At 49.1% G+C, this 17574-nt stretch overlaps 1 protein-coding gene across 2 annotated transcripts; it reads right to left on the bottom strand.

Moving 5' to 3' along the window:
- Positions 1 to 1659: 1659 nt before the first annotated feature.
- Positions 1660 to 8909, bottom strand: IL4 (interleukin 4). 2 transcript variants are annotated; one of them, XM_084763947.1, is made up of 4 exons: positions 8023 to 8909; positions 7706 to 7753; positions 2615 to 2767; positions 1660 to 1855 (listed from the first exon to the last, which is right to left on the bottom strand). In XM_084763947.1, exons 1-4 carry the CDS (start codon positions 8152 to 8154, stop codon positions 1760 to 1762), a joined length of 429 nt encoding a protein of 142 aa, XP_084620073.1. In that variant the 5' UTR covers positions 8155 to 8909; the 3' UTR covers positions 1660 to 1759. The 2 variants fall into 2 exon arrangements, 1 of the variants encoding a protein (XP_084620073.1); XR_014775819.1 differs by lacking the exons at positions 7706 to 7753; positions 8023 to 8909 and adding an exon at positions 6692 to 6737.
- Between the last annotated feature and the right edge of the window lie 8665 nt (positions 8910 to 17574).

Raw genomic sequence — 17574 nt, 5'->3', positions numbered from 1 at the left:
GGGGCTGAAGGCTTCTGGGGTTAGAGTCCATGGTGGTGGAGTAGAGGCGTGGTGGCAGGAAGAGCTGAGAGCTCACGTCTTGATCCACAAGCTGGAGGTAGAAAGAATGCACTGGAAATGGCCTGGGCTTTTTGAAACCTCAAAGCCTGCCCCCAGTGGCCACACCTCCTAGCCCTTCCCAGACAGTTCCACTAATGGGGACCAGGTACTCAAACATAGGAGCCTATGGGGACCATTTTCATTTAAACCACCGCCATCTCTTACAGGACTAAGGCAACACCCAATGGCTGGCTTCCCTGCAAGATTTTTTTTGCAGTAAAGTTTTTGTTGTTCTATTATGCTAACAGTTTTTTTTAAAAAGATTTATTTATTTAATGTATATGAGTACTCTCTGTTTTCATGCACATCAGAAGAGGCAATCAGATTCCATTTTAGATGGCTGTGAGCCACCCTGTGGGTGCTGGGAGTTGAACTCAGGACCTCTGGAAGAGCAGCCAGTGCTCTTAACCACTGAGCCATCTCTCCAGCCCATGTTAACAGGGTTTGTTGTTGTTGTTTGTTTTGTTTTTATGGTTTTTGAGACAGGGTTTCTCTGTATTATCTTGGCTGTCCTGAACTCACTTTGTAGACCAGGCCGGCATCGAACTCACAGTGATCTACCTGCCTCTGCCTCCCAAGCACTGGGATTAAAGGCGTGCACCACCACGCCTGGCTCCATGTTAACAGTTTTAAACACTTACATCTCTTGAGTTTCTTCAGCATATTACAGTTGCATGTACATACGATGCACGTGTGGAGGCCAGAGAACACCTCTTATAGAGTTGCTTGCTTCTCTCCCTCTACTTTTACCTGGGCTCTGGGGACCCATCTTGGCCTGCTTCAGACTGGGCTGTAGGCAACTCCTCGTCCTTTAAAGAATTATTAATTTCTGGTTCTTGTTTCATCAACTGCAGGCTCTCTTGTCTCTGTGACCCCTCCCCATGGAAGGTGGAGTGTGGTGCCATGTCTCGTTGCTTTCGCTGTTTTATTTATTTTATTTTACTTATTTATTTAGTGTGTGTGTGAGAGAGAGAGAAGGTGGGGGGAGAAAGAGAAAGAGAAAGAGAGAGTGGGGGGGCAGGGGGATGGAGGGAGAGAGAGAGAGAGAGAGAGAGAGAGAGAGAGAGAGAGAGAGAGAGAGAGAGAGTGTGTGTGTGTTAGGGAGTTTGAGGGGTGTCAGGATAATCCCAGAGAACTCTCTTCTAACTATGGATTCATCTCCGTGGCCCTTTTATCCTTATTTTATTTTGTTTTTATGTGTATGGGTGTTTTTCCTACATGCATGTGGTCTGTGTGCCTCCACAGGAGGCCAGAGGAGAGCATCATACCCCCTGGGACTGGAGTTATTATTTTAAGCTGCCATGTGGGTGCTGGGAATCGAACCTGGGTCCTCTGGAAGAGCAACAAGTAAGTACTCTTGACTGCTGAACCACCTCTCCAGCCCCGCTTCTATCCTTTAATGATCTTGTGTATTATATTCCTGAGAGTGGGAACTCCTTGAGAAGGAAGTCGGCTTTCTGTTGTGTAGCCACACCGCTTTTAGCCACCGTAAATTAAACTGGTTTCTCTAACAGTATAAACTGTGACCTCATTGTCAAAATGAAGTGTCATTAGCCGTCATTGCTGTTAGATTATACATATATTTTATTTTATCAGTTATAAATATATAAATATTAAAAAAATAAAACCATTAAAATCTCATAAGTTAAAACGTGGAGCTTCAACACTGACAGTATTTCTTTTGCACGATCCTTCTCAGCCTTTCCAGGAAGTCTTTCAGGGTTGTGTACGAGGACTCATTCACAGTGCAGCTTTCCTACAAAAGAAACGTTACATTGGATGAATATATATTTGCGTCTTGCTATCAGGCCTTGCTCAACCTTGGTCATGCTGACTCTGGGAGCCTCCAAAACAGTTTTCAAGCCAGGGATTTCAGACCAGCTCGACCCTGAGTTTGGCTGTCATGAGGCCAGCAAAATTTTGACCTGCTTTTTGGCATGTGCTGTGGTCACTACTGGTCTGACGTCAGGGTGCCACAGTCTCTGTGGTGGCACGTCGCAGACAGGGGCGGCTGGAGGGAATAACGGAACACGCAGGCTCAGACCTGCCTCTGTTGCCATTCAGCTTGCGGAGTGAGGTGGAAGTCTCGCAGGTCTCCTGCCCAGGGAGCAGGTGCACTTCAGAGAAGGGATGCTGCGCAAACCAGCTGCTAAACCTACTTTCTTGACTCTGCCCAGCCATGCTGGACGGAACACATGCATTTCACCCAGGCCTTTGGCTCTTAGTCACATGGCCTGCCCGCCTCCTCACTTAATCCAAACATCTGCCCAGCCACCCACCCTCTGTATCCCCGTGTCTTTCTTTTTTTTAAATTTAATTTGTTTTTTTTTTCCTAACCACCCCCACCCCCGTGTCTTTCTTTATATCACAAACACAACCAGGCATTGTATTGCTGTTTATCTCCTCTAACTACTCCCCTAGAACATTCCGTGAGATCAGGGGCTCTGTCTGCCGGTCTCTGATGCTGCTCCCACCACGCCAAGCCATTTGCAAGCTGTGCTCCTGCCCCACTTACCAGTGGATACAGACTGCTGATGCCCCTTGAGAGTTTTTTCAAGTCTTTGAGGACCTTAGGGTTGTTCTTCAAGCACAGAGTCACCTCATGTGGGAAGTAAAACTTGCGAAGCACCCTGGAAGCCCGGCAGAGGAGTTCCTTTTCCGTGGAGTTCTGCAGAGAGAAACGGTAAAGAAAGCTGTCGGCTGCTCGCTTTTGAACTTGAGTGAGAGATTTTCCTACCCCGAAGGTCAACTGTGAATCTGTCTGCAGGTTATTTCCACAGAATCTCTCGTGTTCTTTTCCATGGAGGGTTTTACTGAGGGGTAAAGTCAAGTCACTCTCCTAGGTAAATGGCAGAATAGAGAGCATCTGTCTGCATTGCCAGGCTCCATTTTCTACCCTGTGGCCTTTCCTTTCTGCTCAAGGTGCCCACGTGAGCTCTTAGTGAGATGTGGCTCTTATTCCTGCATGGCCCCGGAAACCCTGCACGTTTGTGATGGCTGACTACCTGCTGGGGACATGCTCCATGCGGCCTTACCCAAGGGAAAGAGCAGTGTCCCGAGACACTCATAGTGCAATGGAGGATTAAGGCATGTCCCCAAGAAATCGACATAGGAGTCCAGTGTGGGCAAGGTGACCAGGAGCCTGGCCTAGGGGGTGAGAAAAGGCTCCTGGGAGAGGGTGCCATTGCCTGGGCCTTGGTGAGCCTGTCACTGGTGGGGATCAGAGGCCCTGGCTCTCTGAGAACTTGGATCTCAGAAGACAGAACGCACCAGTGGGGAACCTGGGAGAGGGATTGGTCATCTCCTCAGGCCTCACGTTTCCTCTTTCCCTGAAACTGGCAGGCAGATCATGGAGAGTGTCTCTGTATCCCACGGAGAGAAGCTACCGCTAGCCTTTGTGCAGCCTGCACACCAGGAGCTCGTTAACAACTCTCACGGCTCACCCTGGGCCCACTGAGGCAGGGTGTGTGACGATGAGACCCAGGGAAGCTGACAGGTCCAAATGGCTTCTAAGCTGGGTCGCTTTTCACAATTGCCTATATATTTTTTTCTGACTAATAAGTTCTATTTAACAAGAACAAATTCACTTATTCCACCTGCCAGAGATAACTCTTATACCTCTAATAGCTGGGTAAATATCAGGACTGGGTGGGTGGGGGGGGTGGGTGAGCTCAGTGGTAGAGCACTTGCTAGCATGTATAAAGAACTGGGTTTGAACTCTAATTAACATAGCAGAGAGAGAAAGGGAGAGGGAGAGAGGGGGCGGAGAGAGAGAGAGGGAGAGGGAGGGAGGGAGAGAGAGGGAGAGAAGAGAGAAAAGAAAAATTAGCAAATGTCTTACTGGAATTTTGTTGGTTCAAGTTAAGGTCTCACTGTGCATTCCTGACTACCCTGGAACTCACAGAGATCTGCCTGCCCCTGCCTCCTGTGTTGGTATTAAAGATGTGAACCACCACACCTGGCTAATTAGTATGTAGCCTCTAAATATAATTAGCTAAAAACTGTCCTTGGGGTATATGTATGTTATGAGGTTTAGAGTGGTTTACGTTAGTTTACAAGTAGATTAGAATCAACTTAGATTCTGCCCGGCTTGTAGTGCTGACAGCCTTAAAGTACGTTTTAGTCTCCCTGTGTCAGTTATTTGCGCCATAGGCCTAACCCATACAATTTACTGTAACGTTAGTCTCAAAGGCAACTTAGACGAGGGACCTTCTGATTTTAGTTCCATTGATTTTGCCAATAAGGATGACACGCCACCCCCACTCGCTTGGTTGTGTCTGTCTACCTGAGAAAGACTCCTGTCCGACAGGTCTAGCGGTGGCTCAAGGAGTGCACAGTGAGAGCCAGTGAATCTTGCACCTCAGCCCTCACCACAAGCAAGTCTGAGGCTCACAAGAACGGCAGGAAATGGCTTCCTAGGAGATGTCTCCTGTGGCAGTGAAGTCTCCCCGGGTTCCCAGTAAGTCTCCACCAGACTCACTGGGCCCATGAAAACTTAGTCCTTTCACTATTACATTCCTTTATCTCTAATTGGGCCCAAATCTAATGGGGCCAGAGGAGCGGCTCAGTGGCTAGAGTGCTTACTTTGCAAGTATGAGGAGCTGAGTTCAATTCTCAGAACGTGTGTGTGTATATATGTTTGTGTGTGTAGGTCTGTGTGTATGTTTGTATGTCTGTGTCTCTGTGTGTATGCCTGTGTGTGTGTATGTCTGTGTGTATGTGTGTGTGTATGTCTGTGTATATCTGTGTGTGTATGCCTCTGTGTGTGTATATGTCTATGTATGTATGCCTGTGTGTGTATGTGTGTATGTCTGTGTGTGTATGTCTGTGTGTTTATGTGTGTATGTGTGTATGTCTGTGTGTTTATGTGTGTGTGTCTCTGTGTGTGTATGCCTGTGTGTGTGTGTGTCTCTATGTATGCGTGTGTGTGTGTGTGTGTGTGTGTGTGTTTGTGTTAAACAGCTGGACATGGTGGTGCACCTTAGTAACCCAGTGCTAGAGAGGCGGGGACAGGAGGATCCCCAAGATTCATTGGGCAGCCAGCCTAGCCTACTCACCAAGCTCCAGGCCAATGAGAAATCGTCTTAAAAAAAAAGAAAAAGGCAACAATAGAGTGCTACTATGTATATGAATATACACATGCACTTAGGTATGCATGCATGAGCATGCATGTGAACATGCACACAAATGCATGTGCGCACACACACGCACACACACACACACACACACTCTCTCTCTCTTAGAGCAATGCAAGGGCTTCAGTCTTAACTCTTGTTTGTAAACTAGAAATACCCCAGCTGATGGGCGGCCCAGAATCCCTCCTCAGAACAGCCAGCTTGGTGCTTGCTAGTAGTCTTTTTTCCTCAGCTGTGATCCCCGGGATTTACCTCAGCACACTCTATCTACCACCAGCAGGGTGCTGCCCAATGTGGAGATGCTAAGGTTTTTTGATCCCCAAAAGAGTTAAAGTAAACACAGTGGAGTTTGGTAAGGTAGTCTCTTGGGAACCCCAAAGAAGTACTCCCACTCATATCATTTTTGTGGGCCCTAGAGAGCCCTTTGTCAGAAATGCCACGCTGTGAAAGGAAGCAATGGCCAGTCTCTGGGGGACAGACAATGGGACAGAGAGCCGGGCGTGGTGGCGCACGCCTTTAATCCCAGCACTTGGAAGGCAGAGGCAGGCGGATCTCTGTGAGTTGGAGGCCAGCCTGGTCTACAAAGCAAGTCCAGGACAGCCAAGGCTACACAGAGAAACCCTGTCTCAAGAAAAAAAATAAAAATAAAAAGAATGGGACAGAAAGCAAAACCAATTATCCAGGAGAAGACCCCGAGGCGGTTGGGGGAATGTGAGGGAAGCCAGGGCAGGCTAGTTTTCAAGCGCATGTACGTGCTGGGGAAGAATGAGTAAGAGGAAAGGGAGCGTGGGGGGAAGGGGGGGGGTTGGGGGGAGGGGTAAGGGGGAGGGGTAAGGGGGAGGGGTAAGGGGGAGGGGTAAGGGGGGAGGGGTAAGGGGGGAGGGGTAACGGGTGGAAGTGGGGCGAACGCCCGCCGTCTTCTAGACTTGGCCCACAAGGCGTAGGCCCAGGCTTTGAGCCACATAGGTTTGGCTGCTGGTGGCCTTCCTTAGACTCGTTGCTTCTCTGCAGCTAGGCTGCCCCTTTGCCCAGAGTCCTAGAGCCATCCACAGCCACTTTTAACTCAGTTCCCACAGCTGGCCTCCAACCAGCCCTCATGTGACCTTCAGAATTAACCTCTGTACCTCCAAATGTGAGCCCTGAGGCGCCAAGATTTGTGAAGACCCTATTACCAAAGGCCATATGGCTAGTGAATGGCAGAATTGCCACCAGAACCAAAGGACCAAAGGCTTTCACACCCAGGCCACACACTTCCTCCAAGCCCAGTTCTCAGGAGCCCTCAGCTTTGCTAAGGCAGGACAGTAGACTCAGCTTCTAGGGGCGACCATCTGAGTTGGAAGGACTCAGAATCGGTAAGTGCTTAAAGTTACACACACACACACAAATAAAACATATATATATAGACATATAGACATGGTGACATATATATACACGTGAATGTATACATATATACATACATGTACATTTGACCTTCAGAAACTCATGGTACATCAGACTCCTGGAGTAATCTTAAGTAAAATGAGATCTTCCAGATAAGGCTGGGAGGATGGTTCTCCTTCAAAGCAGGATGAACCTCGTCCATGGTCTGGGTGCTAGGCTGTGGCCTCAGCTACCCCACAGGTATTTGCTCCTGACCTCAGTCCGGCACACGTGGGAAGCAGGCAGTCTGGAGCCCACTGGTAAGCCAGGGCTTTGGGGCTTTCATTCTCAGTTGTGTGTTTCCATGAAAACAGGAACTGAAGTGTATAGAGCTATTGATACGGCGGGAGCCAGTCATGTGTTTGTCAAGAGAAAATGCACTATCAGCCATCACATCTGTCTCCTCCCACTACAGATGGAGGCCGGGGGCGGGGCAGGGCAGGAGGCAGAGAGGGGAAAGAGATGGCCAGGCAGAAGCAGGGACTCTCTCTAGCCAGAGGACAGTTCTGAACCAGACTGAAGGGGCCTGTGGTGGGACAGAGTGAGCTGGGGAGCCGCACAGTGGGGCCACCATCCCAGTGGGGTGCTATGACCAGAAAGAGGAGATCTTCAGGGACCATAGGAAGTCTCTTAGACAAAGTGAAAGCCTTCTCAACCTGTAATCTCCATATCTGTTTTTGAGAGAGTATTTGGTTTTTCAGAAATGCACGAGCAGAGAGAGAGACACACACACACAGACACAGAGACAGAGACAGAGAAGTCTTTCATTGGACAGCACAAACTATGCCAAGGCCAGGTAGGACTTTAGAGATTTCTGGCCCCATCTGAGTTAGGATGAACAGATCCTGGCTTTCTATGACATGTCTTCTAAGTCTAGTGAAATCGGAAACTGCGAAACACACTGGAGAGTAACTGAGCCTCCGGAGCCTGTAAAAACCACCCCCTCGGGGCCTGCTGGTTTTCTGTCACAGAAGTTTCTCCTCCTCCAGACACTTGTAGATGGCTCTCCCTCCGCCCACATGTACCAAAGCAGACCCCGTGGGTCCACTTACCTTCGTCGCTGTAAGGACATCTGGTACAACCATTTCGGTGCACGGTGTCTAGACACAGGCGGAAGAGCAAAAGATAAGAGTTAATCCAAGCAGGCCAGAGAAACCATTGCTGCAGCTCTCACTCCTTCACCCTTAGAAACCTTCTTCCGCCTCCGAGGTGGACGCGGCAGGGTCTCATGAAGTCTGGCTATGTCCCCTCTCCTGCCCCAATCACCAGCCCCCCGACCTCTCTAGCAACTCAGTTCTCTGAGCCTAGAACCGCTGCCGGCAGTATCACCTGAGGATCTGGGCAGATGGTGCTAAGATAGGGTACTCACCCCTTTTTCTGTGACCTGGTTCAAAGTGTGGATGATCTCTTTCAAGGCTGTGTCGTTGTGTCCGTGGATATAGTCCCCAGTACATGCTAGGAAACAGAGCAGGAGAGTAGCTAGCTGGGGCCTGAGACCCATCAATAGACCTCTACCGTCAGTGATGTGTGACAATTAAGTTTATCAAGAGACGCTAACAATGCAACTCTGACAGAGATATCTCTATATATAGAGTTAAAATTGCTGAAACCAAGGGAAAATGAGTTTACATTGGAAATTTTTGTTACACCAGATTGTCAGTTATTTTGGGCCAATCAGCACCTCTCTTCCAGGAGAAAAAATGCCTCAGAGAAACAGGTAAATTTTCCTGTGAAATCAGACCAATTGGAAAATGAAACCCTTTTTTTAAAAAAAAGAAAATCTACAAAGTTTCAGCATAGGAAATTACACCATAATCGGCCCTGCAGATTAATCTTATCAGTGTGGGGTTGCCACTGGCTTTGCTTTTGCACAGAAGGAAGAGGTCACAGGTGTCCGAGTGTGCCGGTGCCCTCCTGGGGGAAAGACAGAGTAATATCAAGAAAGTCTGGTGTGTGAGGCATCTGGCCTTAGCTGCTGCCTGCTACGGCGGCACTTTGGAAAGTGTATCTAGTGTCTTGGGGATGCTGACTCTGGGTTCATCCCTGCCTGGCAGAAGGTTCTCCCTGCTGCTCTTACAAGTTTGAGGTCTTTGGCGACAGAGTGGTGACATCAAGTGGGGCCTCGTTTGGGGTGAGCAGGACCACGAGGTCTTTTCCAATAAGGAGGTCCTGGGCAAGGTTGAAGATTGTCCCTCCCAAGGCAGGAGCTGAGGAATGGCTGCTTTAAAAAAAAAAAAAAAATTTAGCCCGGCGGTGGTGGTGGTGCACACCTTTAATCCCAGCACTTGGGAGGCAGAGGCAGGCAGATCTCTGTGAGTTTGAGGCCAGCCTGGTCTACAAAGTGAGTCCAAGGCAGCCAAGGCTAACACAGAGAAACCCTGTCTCGAAAAACCAAAAATTAAAAAAAAAAAAAAAAAGGTTAAAAAATTAGTGTATTTCATGTGAGTGTGTTTCTGTGCATGGTAGAGGATCAGTGTGGTGGTGGGGGCACTGCCGACAGGAGTCAGGGCTGTCCTTTCAGTGTGCGCACCCTGGGGACAGAACTTGGAGTCGCAGCATTGGGAGCAAGTGCCTTTTCACTGGCCCAAGAATGGCCGACTGCTTTTCCAGTGAACTTAAACACATCCTCCACTCATCAGGAAACAGAGCCTCCTCCGCTCCCCAGTTGCTGTCAGCCAGCGTCCTGCCACCCACCCCACTGTCTTAATCTAATGCAGGTGAGCCCTGGTGAGGTAGGTGGCCCATTGCCTCACACCAGCAGCCAGCGCACTGGCCCCGCCGTCTGCTTGGAAGCAAAGGTCTCTTTGCAGTGACCCCTCCACTCCCATCTGCTGTAGAAGAGGTTCTTCATATGCCCCTGGGGTTCCTTACTCTGGGGTCCCTGCCTCTAATTCCGACTTCTAACTTTTAGAAGGTCACCTAGAAACTTCTGTTGCTAAGTTCTTATTATGTGTTGGCTTATTTCCCAAAATTGACTACATTTGTAGTATACATCAGCCTTCCTTCCTTTCACCTTTCATTTTTAATTAAAAAAAAATTTTTTTTGAAGGGTTTCACTCTGAAGTCCAGGCTAGTGTACATAAAACTGGCCTTAGATTCATGGTAATTCTCCTGCCTCTACCTTCCAAGTGTTGTTGAGATTGCAGGTATGAGCCACCGCACCTGGATTACAAATATGTCTTTTTTTAATTGCGAGTGTTGTAAAGTTGGGCGCAGTGGTGTTCCTGTAGTCCTATGGACACCGTCAACATTTGGGAAAGTGTTCCCTTCCAGGCAGTGGTGACAAACAACAGGCAAAGTCCAGGTCTGTCCTTCTGGCCTAGAGCCAGGATAAAGGCCAGAGCTCTCTTTGGGTGAAGGAGATTCATTAAAAAAAAAAAAAGAAAGAAAGAAAGAAAGAAAGAAAGAAAGAAAGAAAGAAAAAATTGGGGCTGGAGAGACCAGAAGTCCTGAGTTCAATTCCCAGCACCCACATGGTGGCTCCCAACCATCTGTAATGAGATCTGGTGCCCTCTTCTGGAGCACAGGCACACATGCAGACAGAACATTGTATACATAATAAAGAAATACATCTTAACAAATAAATAAATGAAAATAAAAAATTAAGCCGGGTAGTGGTGGTGACCCACACCTTTAATCCCAGCAGTGGGAGGCATAGGCAGGCAGATCTCTGAGGTTGAGGCTAACTTAGTCTACAAAGTGAGTTCCGGGACAGCCATGGCTACACAGAGAAACTCTGTCTCAAAAACTTAAAATAAAATTAAAAAATTTAATTTAAATCAATTTGTTACATTTAATTTCTCATGTGGAGTTGGTTCTCTCCTCCTGCTCTTATGTGGGTCCTCAGGGTCACACTCAGGCCTCATGGGGAGCCTTGCCCAGCTGAACATCTCGTTGGCTCTGAAGGGGATCCTTCACTGTGCGGGTGGAGTACTTTGTTTTGATGTGATTTGTTTTGTTTTTTACGCATCTTACATATTTACACATTTACATAGTTTAAGCATTTTACATATTTATGTAGTTCGCATTTACGTATTTTGCTTTCATGTGTGTAACAGAAGTATACCTAGTGCCTATGGGGGCACAAGAGGGAGTTGGAACCCCTGGAACTGAAAGTATGGACGATTGTGGGCGTCCTCATGGGTGTTGGGAGCGGAATCGGGGTCCTCTGGAAAAGCACCCAGGGCTCTCAACCAAGGAGCCAGCCATCTCCAAGGGTCGCGGTTCTTGAGAAAAGCACGTGGAAGGCTGCCTCTACAACAAGCAGCTGAGCCGGGCGTGGTGGCGCACGCCTTTAATCCCAGCACTCAGGGAGGCAGAGGCAGGCGGATCGCCGTGAGTTCAAGGCCAGCCTGGTCTAACAAAGCAAGTCCAGGACAGTGAAGGCTACATAGAGAAACCCTGTTTGGCTGGGTTGAGCTTGCAGGTGAGCAGGGGTGGGGACATCAGGAGGATGAGACCCAAAAAGGAGCTTGTCCTCCATAGCTGGGAGGGACACAGTAGGGCAGTTAGGGGAAGGCTGGATGCCACAGTGTCCCAGAGGCAAAGATCAAAACCATTCAGGTGTTCCTCTGAGCACTTTAGCCGCCCGGGGCTCCGTGGGAAAGGCGATGAGTCAGAAAGGCACATAACGTGGGAACTCTCCGCTCAGAAATGAAGTTTGGTTTGTCTCGCTTGTTTCGGTGTTTGAATGAGGCCAGAGAAAAGAGGGAGAACAGTCCTGGACACCCAGTCTTCCCAAAGGGTAGAAGGAGATGGCCCACCCCGCCCCACAGTGACAGGTGGCCATCCATGGAGCTGATGAGGTGGAGGTTGAAATGCGGTGCCTTGCCTGCTCTGAGATGGAGAGAGTGGCTGCCAGCCTGCAGGAGTTGTGGGCAGTGGAGGGACAGGGCAAGCAGGTGACTGTCACGGACCCTCCTCTGTCCTTTGAGAGAGCGGAGAACCACCACCACCGAGCAGTTTTGTGCACCAGAGTGTGGCGTCCAGCAGGCAGATCCTTGAGACTGTGACCACCAGCGCATTGATTGGTAACTCTTGAGTGTCAGTTTCTACACAGTGAAAAGCAATCGGTGTGTCGCCTACCCGTGGGGCTCCTGTGAGTGGTGAGTCAGAGAGAAATCCATGGAACACATTTAGCCTGTGTCATCCCATGAAGAGGTACACTGTTGCCACATGAACTAAGAAAGACTGTGGGCCGGCGGCTTGTCAGGCCTGGCTGGTCTATGTCCTTTCATGTGACCTGAGCCACAATCCCCAAATTGATGAATGATAGCTGTACTTGTCTTGAGAAATTGTTCTGAGTACTAAGTTCAAGTACTTAGATAAGCACCCTGCACACCGTGGGTAGTGTGTCAGGGGAGTTTATTCATCACGTTTTGCTTGCCTGAATGATTGTAGTACTCAAATATGGAGATCTGAGCTTTGGCACTCAGATGTTGCCCCTCCCCTTATGCATTTCCTTTCAAGTCTTTGGGCCTCTTGTTTCCGAAGAGTTTCACTGTTGACTCTTCAACCCTCAGATTTATGGACCTAATATTGGGGGAAGCTGACTGACTTGCCATGGGCACTTTATTCACTAAAGGCAGGGGGGCTGCAGGAAGTGGGTGCACACTGGACCTCAGACTCTGAGGGGGGCCTAGAACTTGTGATGCTGAAAGTGGCCATTATGGCCTTCCAAGTCACTCCAGAATAAAATTGGCATCCTCACAGCCCACCAGATGAGGACAGTGTCACCTTCCTTCTGCCACGCATAACTCTCTAGAGAAATCAGCTTCGCGGAGACTCACTTCCAAGGATGTGCACTGTCAAGCCACATTGCCACATGCACTATTGAAGGAGAAAGGAACAGAGCCAAGCAGGACAGCTGTGTCCTTACACCTGGCTGGCCGTCCCCACAGCCTGCGTGCCCAAGCCCAGGCTTGCCTTCCCTTCTCTGTCTGCAGCCGAGGAAGGAAGGAGCGAGTTGCAGCTCCTCACAGGTTAGGAGCTGAGGCTGGCACTATGGGGCTCAGTGATGGGACCAGGCAAGAGGTAGCGTGCACTGTCTATCCAGCCCTGCAGGGAGTGAAGGCTGTCTGGAAGGGAGAATGGGAAAATAGGCCAGGGGGTGTGAGGGTGGGGTGGGGGGGTAGGGGGAGGTACTTGTCCTTGGAGTGGCCGCAGTGTGAGAGTGGGAAGGAGCCTGTGGTTTTGAGATGCTCGGGGGGTGGGGGAGGAAGGCAGTGAGATGACTCAGAGGATCAAAGCCTGATGACCTGAGTTTAATCCCCAGGGCTCACCCAAAGGAAGGAGTAAACTGACCCCCTGCATGCCGTCCTCTCACATCTGCACACACACATCTGCACACTATCTGTACACTTACACATGTGCACATGGATCTATACACCCATAGGCACATACATTTATGCACACATGAATATGCACATACATCTCTCCACACATATGCACACTATCTATACACACACATTGGCACACACATGTGTATGCACACACGGAGAAAGACTTGGAGTTAGCAGTCTTTTGCTAGAGTTTTTTGGTTTTTTGAGACAGAATTTCTCTGTGTAGCCTTAGCTGTTCTGGACTCGCTTTGTAGACCAGGCTGGCCTTGAACTCACAGCGATCCACCTGCCTCTGCCTCTCGAGTGCTGGGATTAAAGGCGTGCACCACCACACCCGCCTCTGAAACCAGCTTCTACACACCCTTCTGAGCAACTTTGGGAAAGTTATTCTGTCTGGGAAAATTGTATGTGGTAATAACTGTTAAGTGTTGGTGTAGTATCTGGCAATTAGGAAAAAATAAGCATAAACAAAATTTAAAAAATGAGACCCACACCAACCGGATCACCAGCCGCAGTGATGGTGGCCACAGCATCATCTCTGGCATTGAATGCACATTGAAGGTGAGTGAGGAATCATCTGCTGGTGACCCAGGTTTTCTGGCCCAAGGAGCTGCCTTCTAGGAGATGGCAGTTTAGAAGGTCTGAGATGGCATTGGAGGTCAACAATTCTGAGCTAAGGGGCCACCATGGTTCTGAGTATAGACAGAGTTATACCTAGTTGAGAGAAGTGAGGGGATCAGCAGTGACCCACTAGCCACCTTTGATACTGGAACAGAAGTAGGTAGCCTGAGGACGGGCCCTGCACATACAGGGTCAGAACCCCAGAGAGTGAGCAACTCAAGAAGCAGAAGTGACAGGTCATGGCCATTGTAGCCAGTGGGAGGTGACAGAAGATAAGAGTGATGAACTGATAACATGGTGACATCAGCAAAGTGGCTTCCCTGTGCAGTGGGAACCGAGGTAGGATGGAAGGACCTCGATGACATAGACCTTGCCGGTGTGGCCTTAGACTAGGGAGGGCAGGGCAGGCCACACTTCAGGGAGGTGCATGGTGTCCCTAATACGGCTTTGATGGAGCATGCGGAGCTCAGGTTGCTCACACACAGGGCGTGCAGACCTCACCTGTTACATCCAGCCCACCCCAGCCTCTGTTCTCACCTGGGTTCTGGATATAACCATGGTCGGCAGGGGAGTGAGGAAAGCAGAGATAAAAACTGGCCACCACACACCAAACCACTGAGGTTGGGTGATGGAAACCTGAGGGGTACTTGTGTTAAGATTTAAATTTTTCTATATTAAGTTTCTTAGAGGGTATAGAGGTGGCTCAGCTACTGTAGCTGGTTGTGGTGGTGCACGCCTTTAATCCCAGCACTCAGGAGGCAGAGGCAGGTGGATTGCTGTGAGTTCGAGGCCAGCCTGGTACAAAGTGAGTCCAGGACAGCCAAGGTTACACAGAGAAACACTGTCTCAAAAAACCAAAAGAAAAAAAAAAAAGGATTGTGTACTGTGCTTGCAGAGGACCCAATTAGGTTCCCAGCACCCACATCAGATAACTTACAACTGTTAACGCCCGCTCTGATGCTCTCTTCTGGCCTTCTGAGGGCACTGCACACATACACATACATAATTTTAAAAGTTTTTAATTATAAGAAAAAGCTGATATGGGGGACAGGGCATTTGTGGCTCATGCCTTTAATACTTGGGCAAAGGATGCAGGAGGATATCTGTGAGTTCAAGGCCAGCCTGGTCTGCTTAGCAAGCTCCAGAACAGCCAAATTACCATGTCTAAAACAACTGCAACAAAACAGAAATAAATGAAACAAAGCAAAAAGTAAAAAATAAAAAACTGATATGGGTCTAGGAGGTATGACTCAGTGGCAGAACACTTGGCTAATGTGTGAAGCACTGCGTTTCACTTCTAGCTCTGCAGAAAAGAATATGTGGGTAATAAACTTAAATATGTGGGGCTTGGAAGATGTCTTGAGGTTAGGAAAGCTCACAGAGCAAGCAGGAGGAGCTGAGTTCAGATCCCCAAAAACCACACAAAAAACCCAACATGACCTCACACATACCTGTGACCCCAGCATGGCGGAGGATGGAGACACGAGAATCACTGGGCTTGCTGGCTGCCCGCCTAGCTCCAGGTGCAGTGGCAGACACTGTCTTCAGTAGAATGGGACACTGGACACCCTCATCTGCCTCTACATTGCTGAACACAGACATTCACTGCACACACACACACACACACACACACACACACATAAAAATCATAAAAAACCATATGTATGTATTAGCATGCAGTAGATGTTTAATGCCATGTTTACTTTGTATAATATAAAGTCTAAGTATATAATTTGCACATCTATTGCACACACACACACACGCCTTTCCGAGATTAGACCATCTCTCACCCCTCTACTGACATATCTGCCGTCCTCACCCACCTGGGTCTCTGCAGGAGCGAGGTAGGTAGTCTTCCTAGCCCTGCCTTTTACACAGCTGCCAGAATGGCTCTGTTAACACCTGAAACTGATATGGCCTGGCCGCGAGGTCTTGGATAGCTCTCACAGCCCTAGATGCTCCGACCTCCGCATCCTGAGGGCCAGAGTTAGGCCTCATCTGCGGCTGGTTAAGACTCGCACCCTTCCATGACTCCCACCTGATGTGCTTTTCTCTTCCTGACGCAAAGAGCTTTTCTCACAGGCACTCTGTCCAACCAGACCTCTGTCTTCGTCCATCCCATGAGTGAGGCGCTCTCAGCTTCCTGAGCTCTATCCCAGTCACCAGCTGGCTTCTCTCCTCTGTGGCTTCCAAGGTGCCTGACATGTCTGTGCTGTCGCTCTACTCTGCTGTCTCACTGGATGTGACCCCTTTGTGTCCAGGAACCAGATCAGTGGTACCTGGTACGGCTGCAGTGAATCTTTGCTGGAAGGATTGATGGATGGATGGATGGATGGATGGATGGGTGGGTAGGTGGTAGGTGGGTGGGTGGGTTGGTTGGTGGATGGATGGATGGATGGATGGATGCACACATGCATGCATGGAAAGAGCTGTGCTTCGGAGTGGCACCCGAGACTTGGCCCAAGTAACAATTTCTGCAACCAGGGACACCATGGAACTTGAAGCCAGAGTCTTCTTAACTTAATTCTGAGTTCTTGTCCTGAGTCCCTGGCTGTGTCTGCTACATCCTTGAACGGTCTGGATAAGGGACCTTGATCATAGACACAGAGAGGACTCCACCAAAGCATGGGCACCTAAGAAGAGGGAACAGCAGCAGCTGGGTGTGTAGACAAATGTCTGTGTGGCTTGTGGGATCCCCTGCTCCCCGAGACACTGTGGAAAGCTTTCTTTCTTTCTTTCTTTCTTTCTTTCTTTCTTTTTTTTAACTTCATAAAACAGCAATGTTTACTGCAGCACTAGTCATGATAGCTAAGTTATGAAGCCAACCTCAGTGTCTGTAAACAGAGGAATAGATAAAGTATGGTATACATACACAATGGTTTGTTTGTTTGTTTGTTTGAGACATGGTTTCTCTGTGTAGCCTTGGCTGTCCTGGACTCACTTTGTAGACCAGGCTGGCCTTGAGCTCACAGAGATCTGCCTGCCTCTGCCTCCTGAGTGCTGGGATTACAGGTGTGCACCATCACACCCGGCTCCACAATGGAATTTTTTTCACTTTTTAAATTATTTATTAATTCATTCATATTACATCTCAATTGTTATCCCATCCCTTCTATCCTCCCATTCCCCCTCCCTCCCACTTTCACCCTATTCCCCTCCCCTATGACTGTGACTGAGGGGGACCTCCTCCCCCTGTATATAATCATAGGGTATAAAGTCTCTTCTTGGTAGCCTGCTGAGTGCCACTGAGCCTCCCCATCAAGGGGATGTGGTCAAATATGGGGCACCAGAGTTCATGTCAAAATCAGTCCCCACTCTTCATTCATCTGTAGAGAATGTCCTGTCTATTGGAAAGCTTTCTTATGAGAGAGAGAAGAGGCAGTTGATGTCAGCAGCTACTCTCATCTGTCCCTGAGACCTTAGTGTCACTGCAGCCCCAAACTCGGAGCTGAGTGAGCCATCTCCTGGGCACTTTTCATTTCCCATGGTGAATCTGAAGGCCTGGAGGCCCAGGAGAGGAGACGGCTCTTCCGGCTGGCCTACAGCTGAGGCTGCCCAGACCTGATCCTTTCCTGGGGGGAGCTGGAGGGTCCTCGGATGCTGTCGGTCCTGTCTCCAGGCCCAGTCTTGCTCTGTCCCTTCCATGGACCACAGGAGCATTCTGCTTTTCTCTATTAAATTTGTCTTTGCCCCTGGCCAGACTGGGGAATAGATGTATACTCATTATTTTAAAAGTATGCAGCAGAGGTAAGAAAACGGAAGAGTAAGTACACAAGAAGTTGCTTTTCTTTCTTTGGTGTCCCTGGAACTCCTCAAGCGTGGGGCTGGGCAGGGCCAGGGAGTACAGATCTACAGATCCAGTTGGCCGGTAGCTGGACCAGGGGATACCAGGGCTGCTGCAGGAAGAGTGGCGCAGCCCCCACCCACCACCGGTCTACCGTGATGCTCAGGGCGGAGAT

Source organism: Acomys minous (genome assembly GCF_964271855.1).
Source record: "Acomys minous genome assembly, chromosome: 16".
Classification (NCBI taxonomy): domain Eukaryota; kingdom Metazoa; phylum Chordata; class Mammalia; order Rodentia; family Muridae; genus Acomys; species Acomys minous.
This window is presented reverse-complemented; position numbering and strand designations above follow the sequence as displayed.

Excerpts from the sequence above, each read along its gene's own strand:
- IL4 (XM_084763947.1), bottom strand. The coding sequence starts at position 8,154 with ATGGGTCTCAGGCCCCAGCTAGCTACTCTCCTGCTCTGTTTCCTAGCA. Across the intron at positions 2,768-7,705 it reads ATGTCCTTACAGCGACGAAG|AACTCCACGGAAAAGGAACT; the intron begins GTAAGTGGACCC and ends TTCTCTCTGCAG. Across the intron at positions 1,856-2,614 it reads TCAGCAGTCTGTATCCACTG|GAAAGCTGCACTGTGAATGA; the intron begins GTAAGTGGGGCA and ends TTTCTTTTGTAG.